At 42.1% G+C, this 9,140-nt stretch overlaps 1 protein-coding gene across 2 annotated transcripts; it reads right to left on the bottom strand.

Annotated features, from left to right (window-relative positions):
* Positions 1–315: 315 nt before the first annotated feature.
* On the bottom strand, positions 316–8,887 carry LOC142889057 (protein LBH-like). 2 transcript variants are annotated; one of them, XM_076027623.1, is made up of 5 exons: positions 8,139–8,887; positions 4,816–4,897; positions 3,890–4,061; positions 1,390–1,493; positions 316–1,293 (listed from the first exon to the last, which is right to left on the bottom strand). In XM_076027623.1, the coding sequence occupies exons 2-4, from the start codon at positions 4,894–4,896 to the stop codon at positions 1,423–1,425; spliced, it is 324 nt and encodes a 107-aa protein (XP_075883738.1). In that variant the 5' UTR covers position 4,897; positions 8,139–8,887; the 3' UTR covers positions 316–1,293; positions 1,390–1,422. The 2 variants fall into 2 exon arrangements, with proteins under 2 accessions (XP_075883738.1, XP_075883737.1); XM_076027622.1 differs by having other exon boundaries at positions 1,390–1,497; positions 3,891–4,061; positions 8,139–8,876.
* Positions 8,888–9,140: the final 253 nt, after the last annotated feature.

Here is a 9,140-nt window from a genome sequence, read left to right as displayed (position 1 = left end):
GGAGCCAGTCGTCAGCCCTACCATGCGTTGTAACTGTCTGGTAGGCACATTGCTCACACTCCACCACTGTGAGTTTTCTTTCTGGTGTTAAATTAGTTTTTAGCAGAGGATGTGAACACTTCCTGAACCAGCTGCTCACTAGACCTGGCAGCCAAACCCTTTTTGACTGGAGATCAGACAGACAAAGTGCACATCCCGCTGACCGAATCACCAAATTCCATTTCCATTTTTTTTTTTTTTTGTCAAATGATGAGGTCTTGTTCATACATCTTCCCCCCGCCAAGAACAGACCCCTGGAAACAATCAACTGGCACATTTTAAGAATTTTGAAAAGGTTTATTACTTGTGCAATAGTTCGGGCTTCCAGTATTTTAAAAAATATCATGTCTGTGAGAAGTGGCACACATCTAAAATATACCGGTTCCTTTAACGTCTGTGGTCGGCAACAAAATTGACGGCCTCTTTTTATTCCTGTCAACATATTGCTGCAGTATCTTGAGTGAAACAGAACACGATTACATTCCCTTTAACGTCTACTGTATGAAGACAAGGCTTGCACGCTATTATTATCAATATTATTATTATATATTAAGTCTTTCAAATAACACCGAATAAAGTCAGGCTTCTGTAGCCACATTAACTGGTTTCTAAAACACCGCAGCTACCAATACAAAGTGAAACCAACATCACCAAACTACAGCAGTCGGCACTGAACATACAGTGATGCCATTTACATCCAGAAATAATGTAAAAACTGTGCACAAAATACAGTAGCTACCTTTAGTAGTCCTACTATGGCACATAGGAATATCTGTCTAGGACTGGTGGGACTGTGGAGGGAGAGAGGGCTTGGAGCCAGAGAGAGAGAGTGAGAGAGAGAGAGAGGGAGAGAGAGAGACAGAGAGTGAGAGAGAGAGAGAGAGAGAGAGAGAGAGAGAGAGAGATGTGAAATTAGAAAGTGAAAAAAAGTTCCACATCACAGAAATTGGGGATTGAAATTCTGACTGTAAACATGTCGGCTGCCAAGTATATTTAGTTTCCACGCAGGCAGCCGCCGCTTTTCATAAGAAGCACCCACAGTCCCTTCAGTCATCGTCATTAGCTAACATGTGTCAGAACCGCCTCCTCCAGCAGCAACGCGCTGAAGTGAAGAGGGAAAAAAAAAAAAAAAAAAAAACGCCTTGTGAATTTTTTTCTTGAAGAGGAAAGAAGCAGCACTCTGGCTCCAAGCCCACCAGCTGGAGTTTGGGATTGTGATTTGCCCCGTCCTCCTCGGCGGCCTCTGTTCACTTCCTGCCAACGCAACGGACGCCCCTCTCATCATTATCTGACCATTTGCTTCTTTTGATAATACATTTTAAATTCATCCAGAAGTCTGGACGCACTCACGGTAACAGTGGATTACACAAGAGGAGAGTTTGTTCAGTTGGAGTCCTGCATCTCCACACCTGACGCCTCCTCCACATCCACGCCGACATCTGACTGTTCCTCTCCTGCAAAAAAACAACAAAACAAAAAAAAAAAACAAGCGCGTTACTGAGACTCGTAAGCATCTATCAAACTGAGGGTTGGCTTTTTGATTTAGCGCTAGACAAAGCGAAGCGGAATCAAATGGAAAATGTTTTCTGCAATTCATATTTTTTGCTTGAATATTTTATTTCAGTCGTTTATTGAAAATCTTGTCAAGGATTACTGCAAAAAAACAAATGAATTAAAAGCTCTTAGGTACTACATTTTTCTTGTAAACAGCTCATTTGTATCCTTCTAATTTGCTGTCTTCGTTGTTGAAAGGTTATATGTGAAATTAAGTAATTGCAGCACTGCTTGTGCACCACAAACCGGCTTCCTGCATGCCAAACAGCCGTCAGTGTAGCGAGCGCTGAACTGTGACAGCAAACAATGATGTATAGAAACAAGATTCGCACTGTTTTGTGGACAAAGTCAAAGGACAAAGTAAGTATTGCAGTGAGAGGATGTCCCACGTGGTATTTTCTTTGTATTTTCATTGTATTAATCTGTGAAATAACATTGAGGCTGCCATTTTACCAGGTTTTGTAACTTAGCGCGTTGCCATTATAAAATACGCTAATTACAGGCATTATTTAAAAAAAAATAAATAAATAAAATTAAATACAGAGGCCAGTGCCTCATTTCTGTTACATAATGTGATGCAAATTAATTAGAATGTTTGTTGTATTTTTCTCTTTGATTACGAGTAAAGAATACTCCGTCTCCTCCACCACCTCATGAGTGCGTCAAAGTTTAGGCGTTTAAGTTCAGGTGTTTCCATGACCAGTTTTTTATCGCGATATTTAGGTTTTGCGCAATTCCAGGGCTCATGGAAACACTGCTTTAGTCTCTTACTCTTAGACCAACATAAAATAAAATAATTTTCATTCCATCGTGTGCACAAGGCAGTCGCGTGAGCTGGATGTTGGCTATGTCAGACTTCATTTGGAGAAGACCCATTTTTGCATTGCATTTGCTCTGATAGGAAAAATAACAAACTACAAGCACCTCAGGCAAGTGCACCCGCTTTTAATGTGAATTAGAGGAAGCTACTTTAAATTGTGTGTTGTTTTGATATGTTTTCTATTACGATACTCGCCTTAATGTCCAGAACCAAGACACAGAGTGCCAGCTTGTTACACTTGTTTCGTGAAGTCTAATAAGATGAATATTGCATATAGTTCCTTTCATCTAATATCCTTTGGGAATTCATAATTGCCTGAGCTGTGTGTGTGTGTGCGTGTGTATCATGAGTAATGCTTTTAAGTTGTAAATGGTGAGCGTGATCTCTTGCTACTTGGACTCACTGGATCGTCAACTCATTGGATTTTTTTTTTTCAGAGAGGAAAAATAAACCTCCAGGCCAAATTTCATAGAGGATGAATGGAAAATATTCTTTAAAGCTCAATTTCCCGAACAGCAACCCCCCCCCCCCCTCCCCCAAACACACACACACACACACACACACACGCACACACACACTCCTCCAACTACAAAGCAGCGTTCAGTTGCATTTCAGAATGTCAAGTGATGCTTGTCAAGCATCGCGGAGAGTTGAGCAGATGCGGGCTGGTTTGGGGGAATGTGCATCTCCCAGTGATTTAACCCAAGTGAATTCACTGCGTTTGTCCTCCAGCAGCCTTCTGTTTGGCAGCTGAACGATCAGAATGACTCAATATTATTTTCTCAACTCGACGGCGCTCATCAGCACATTTCTGTCTAAAGTGTTATACAACAGTGCAAATCAGCGAGGGCTTCATCCGGTCAGGTGAGAGGGATGCATCGTGCCTCACTGACGACATGTTGTCATAGGAAGGAAGCCTTTCATGGGTAAATAAAAGAGAATGTTGACTTGCCAGTTTTTCTCCTGATTGATTGCAAGAGAAGAATAACTGGCACGAAGCAACTCTGAGTATTACTTAACTGTCAGTATTATCAAAGTCCACTCAGAGAATTTTTACTCTTGCTAAACTTCACAGCTGTCGCTGCCAATGACAAGTTGTCTCTAATTGCTTGAGATGGCTAACCAAGCACCAGTAGAAAGAGCTTAGACTTATAACTTATGAAGTGATGCAGCATGGCGAGATGACACAACTATCTGAAACACTCAAACAATGCATTTCTAAGAGGGGCGTGGACATTAGCAATCATGTGTGTCATTAAGTTATTTTACTTTGCAAATTTTGTTTATAATTTTCATAATGTTAATCAGTTCCATTAATTCCATTTCTGAATTTTTTGCGCAATTTGCAAGTTTGTCTGTATGAAGATAAATGTACATACGTGCAAAAATAACTAACATTTGCTGTTACATTGAAAAAAAAAAAAGGTCCTATTGATGTTCCCACTTGAGACAAACATTTCCCACACTCGTCCTCACCTGCTGCTGCTGGAGCTCGTGGCCTCTCACCTTGGGCATCGTGAGAGCCCGGCTCGTCTGGCGGCCAGCGGAGCTCGCCGCTCTCCACCTCAGACGCGTCCATTGGCTCCACCACAATGGATGGAAGCCTCTTGGTCAACTTTGGATACCTTTCGTGGGTATCGGGGAACATCTGATTGGATTAAGTTAAGGTGAGCTGTGGGTGCCGTCTTATTTGCGGAGTGAGATCGCAGACAACACGCGCAGCAATGCAGAAAATTGGATTAAGATCGCTGCGCGTGTGATGGATTTGAGCAGCCAGATTTTTAAAGATGAATGACGATGGTTGCTTTGATCTTGAGCTTCAAATGTGTGGACGTCTGCGGTGCAACTGCTTCTATTTTGTTATCTCAAGGGACCTTTTAGGAAGATTTTATCTTCTAAAAGGGCATAAACGATGTGATTTGTAGAGGCCAAAGGCATTTGAGTTCTTTCATAGTGGAAAAAGATGCACATTCTGGCACAGCCTATTCCTAATTATGTCTATGCACAATAGGTTCTCTGTCATCCAGATCATTGTAGGCTTTAAGTGATGTGTTGTAGGCAATTGGACTTCTTTCTTGTTTGCTTAAAGTCCAAATTTTAAATCACCTAAAGTCTAACTGCCTCTTCTTAAGAATCCTATGTTAATAGTCCTCTCAGAAGTCTTGTCCAGTAACAATCATTCAACTACAAATTAATGTCTGCGTGGCACTTTTTACTTGTAATTTAATTTATGCCTTAAGTTGCTTGTCAGTATTTATGTGAATTCTAAGCACCTGTCTGAATACAGAGTACTCCTGTCTCTGAATCCAATATACTGTATACCCAATATATTGACCCAAAGATTTCTACTGGTATGAGTCTGAGTGAAGGTAAACTGCACATAAACATTCACAAAAGGATACCGCGCCCTCGCCTGCTGCTCCTGCTCCGTCCCCACCAAAGTCCTCCGCGCCTGCCTCCAGAGAGTTCATCACCTCGGTCATCCTGGAGGAGGAAGACGCTCGCGGTCAGAGGTGCTTCAGGTTTTCTTGCCTTTTCCATATGTTTGCTTCGTGCAAATGGGACTTAGCAGTACAATTGTTTGCTGACTGGCAGCTTGCGAGAGTGTCAGCGAGTTTAATTCCTCCTCTGAGAGCTCAGTGAGTACCCACTCAGTGAGTGTACCGTGAGTGTACACTTTTATTTATGTATTTATGGACTGCATGTAATGCTTTTAACCAATATAGAAATCATAAATCAAGCTACATTTACACACTGGACCTTTAAGCAAAGAACAGCCTATCGTCACACTAAGCCTTTTTCAGATTTGCTGAGATGTACTCTATGAAGTGTCATTTCTTCACACTGCTAAAATAAAGACTCGGTGCTCTAAGCCCCAGAATGGGCTCTTTAGCGTCATGTTGCTTCACGTTTGAAGAGCTATTGTCCAAACTGTGGTGAGGGGAAATGGGCTCCTTTTCATCTCGCAACACCTTTATTGCGCTGTTTCAGCTCCTTCCCCCCGAGCTTGTGATCACTGCAAAACGGTTAGTGGCAGAAGAGAGTGTTCTGTCCGCTGGAGAGAAGAGAGAGGCCGTCCGAAACGTGCGATGGGTACCCGGCAACGCCGCCACCCAAGTGTACAGTCACACCAGCAGTTGTCGTTGCCATGAGGACCGGAGATTGAGATTGTATGCCTGTGATTGTCTGAGCGGTGCACTTTGCCTCGAGTGCACGAGGCCGACAGCTGATTCGGGGGTATTCATGTGTGCCGTTAGGCGGCAATTAGCGCCGTCGGGACGGGGCCGTGTCGCCCGCCAGACTTCTCTGTGAAACCTGGAACCGTTTCTCGGCCCCTTCCACCATCACAGGCGGCGAGACAATACAGCCTTTTATCCGTCATCAGAGGCTGGTATTGTTCGTCTGCTGGGAATCTGTGCGGCCACTTCAGCTGGTCTCATGTCTGTTATTTATTTAATTTTCTGTTTTTTCTGGGTTTTTTTTTTTTGTTTGTTTTAAGGTAGCAGCCTGTGGAGCTCTGCACATGATTCCAGTCTGGTCTTGTTGCAGAGAAATGGATTTGTTTTGCGGTGGTGTCAAGCATGAAGAGACACAAAAAATGTAAATGTTGGTGGCAGGCGTGACCGTCTCTGTGAGGCTTTTATTTCTCTCCAGCTGAATAATAATAATGTCCTGTTTGGGCCTGAACAAGGTTTGCCTTGTGTTTCTTTTTTTCGCCAGTTTACAGGCAGGAAGCCTTTTTCCGCCTCAACTGTAATGAAATGTTGAGACAATTTCTACTTGGTTGACTAAAGATCGAGCAGCATGCATTTCAGCTGGTGGGTCAAGTTAGGGTGTCTGTAAAAAATAAATCACGTGTTGATGCAAAGTGAACAGACAGTCGAGGCAAAAATACAAAGGGCTGTAGCCCGGAGACGTTATGATTCATCTCTCAGGTTACAAGTTCATGGGTGTTTTGCTTATGAGATGCTGGATGCATGATTATAAAGGTTAATTTGTATTTTCCAACATAAACATCCTTCGCCAATGAGCCTTATGGGCATCCAACCGATAACTTGAATAATTTGCTGTACATTTGTGCTTCAAATTAACACCAAAAAGTTGAATTATCGTGGTAGGTGAGGCATTTTATTTCTGCTAAATATCATTTACATTCACATTCACAAACAAAATTTCCCAACTCAACTAAAGTCAAATCTGGTGATTTATTACTGAGATTGATTTTTATATTATATTAAGATGTGTCATATTTACATTTTTATGAAAGAGAAAAATATTTTAAAACTAAAACCACCTGATAAACCTTGTGTTTTATCATAGCTAGTATGTCATTATCCAGGTTTTACAGCTGTTTTTATTTTATTTATTGTCTACAAACTTGCTATGATGATTAAATAAAATGTGCAGTCTGCCATAGCTGGCACTATTAAACAATAGCATCCCAAAACCAAAACAAGCTGGACAGTAGATTCATTATGAAATCTTTTTTTCATATTGTTATCCTAATTTTGAAGACAAGGTGGTCACTGGCAGATTAACTCATCAATTGTAAGTGTTAATCACGGCCATAAAATCAATTCTACAGCCAAAAACACACACAAAAAATAACCCACAGACGCACTTCTTACTGCAGTATCTCTTGTGCGAGCACCTGCAGCCTTTGTTTATTGGCTTTTTTTTTTTTTTTTAAGAAAATCCCATTTCCACTTGAAAGACACACAAATCTCCAGGAAATAACTGTGCACGCAGCCACCATCTCATTGTCCATCCTCGCTGATTGAGGACATCAGAGAGGAAATTGGAAATTCCTCCTTCTCATCTGTCCAGCGCAAGATTCATCACGGTGTAGTCTCTCCAGTTACAAAGGGGGCGGCAGTAGCTCCAGGACCGCTCAGCGATCAGCTTGAATCCACTATTTGGTTTTTGCATACTGATGGGATGCTGCTGGAATGGCCTTTACACTCTCTACTCCTCTGCTCTTCTCGCCCCAGCTGCACTTCAAACATTTTTTTTTTTTCATTTGTGCTGCGAAATCAGAGCTGGCAGCAACACCACCTCCTCAAATACAGGTTCCACTGATAAATCCAGCAAGTTTTCACAGCCCAAGGACGTGAACAAATTCAATCTGCTGCCAAATATAGCACTCTCTTCTTTACTTACCGAGCAGCTTATGAAATCCTTCACTTGCTCTGGTTTTCTGGCCATTTTAATTAAATTTCCTGCATTGGTTGCCCCATTTTACATCTCCCGTTCTCTTTCTTTTGCTCAGACGCACCTATACGTTTAATTCCCATTAATTCAATTTACTAGGTTACACTTGTTGGACCTTGTGCACAAGGAATGACAAATGCATTCACCACGCAGACACAGAACAAGTAGTCAGTTTGCAGCAGGGAGCTGACACTATTAATAGATTTAAATACCAATGTAAAACACAGCTTCTGCTACACCTACACTTGCACTCAGTGCGCTGGCTGATTGCTGCCCACGGTCCCACACACTGAGCCCTACCAGTGCAGGATGGAGGGGGGGTAACACAAAGTGAAGCAGTAAAGCTCTCAGCAACAGTTTGAATCATTAAAGTGATGGAGGTGCCGTTGCTTTCATGAAATATCTCTACAAAAAAAAACAGGTTTAAAAACAGGTTTAAAGATAAAAATAAAAAAAAAACGTCTGTCAGACTGTTTTCCAAAGTGGTTTGAGAGGAGGAAGAGAGCAGCTGTACCTGTGTGCGAGCTGATCCAGTGTTTCAGAGCGAAAAGGTCCCCGTCCTCGGCTGCTTCATCACACTGATGCTGCTGATGCTGCTGCTGCTGCTACTGCTGCTGATCAGGATGATGCTGGCGGTGGTGATGATGATGATGATGATGATGATGATGATGGTGATGAGGATGATGATGATGGTGATGATGATGCAGGCTGTTGTGGGCGACAGGCGGCGGGGCGCGCAAGACTCCCGGTGAAGTTGCCGCTCATATGAAAGTGTTCAGAGCCTGCGCAGTAAAGTAGTAAGCGGTGCTGCCTTCGTGTAATGTAGGAAATGTCGCCTCCGAGTCACGAAACGGACTGCGAGTGAGTTGTTTCGCTCGAAGCCACTAGATCACCGGTTTAACTTGAGAGACAACATATACGATAAAGTCGAAGTAGAGTTTGAGAGATTAATAATAGTTATTTTGAAATTACTACTAGTTCGGTGAAGAGTGTCCTCCCTAAAGTTAACAATGATACAGCAGAAATAATCACTCGACTCCAATGAATGTTGCTATGTGCTTGAAAGTGAAATAATTCAGTTCTTTGTTGGTTTCTGTTTTTTCAGGTACACAAGCAGTGTTAGACTTGGGCCAGCGATATGTTCCGCTATAGATGAAAATGTAATTTACAAAGAGCACCTTAATGCAGCACATGATGACAGCGAACAGTCAAGCAATCTCACCTGGCTAACGTAGCACTTAGCTGAACATGGTAGGCAAGTTAGCTCATAGATACCTGATAGGCTAAAAAAAAAAAAAAAAAAAAAAAAAAAAAAATGATATGTAAGATGTACGATGTTTTACTATCCTTTAGGCGAGTGACTACTTTTAAAATTGCTTTGAAACGTGAAAGAGATGCCGTTTTTGACATAGTGAGCTATGTCTCCCTCTAGTGTGTAAATATGCCGAGCCGAAAGTAGCGTCGAGAGCTGCGAGGGTTTTCTTTTCTTTTCTCTCTTTTCTTTTCTTTTCCTGCT

The sequence above is a fragment of the Nelusetta ayraudi genome, unplaced genomic scaffold, assembly GCF_046127955.1.
Source record: "Nelusetta ayraudi isolate G7.1 ecotype Tasmania unplaced genomic scaffold, CSIRO-AGI_Nayr_v1 ptg000021l, whole genome shotgun sequence".
Taxonomy (NCBI): domain Eukaryota; kingdom Metazoa; phylum Chordata; class Actinopteri; order Tetraodontiformes; family Monacanthidae; genus Nelusetta; species Nelusetta ayraudi.
This window is presented reverse-complemented; position numbering and strand designations above follow the sequence as displayed.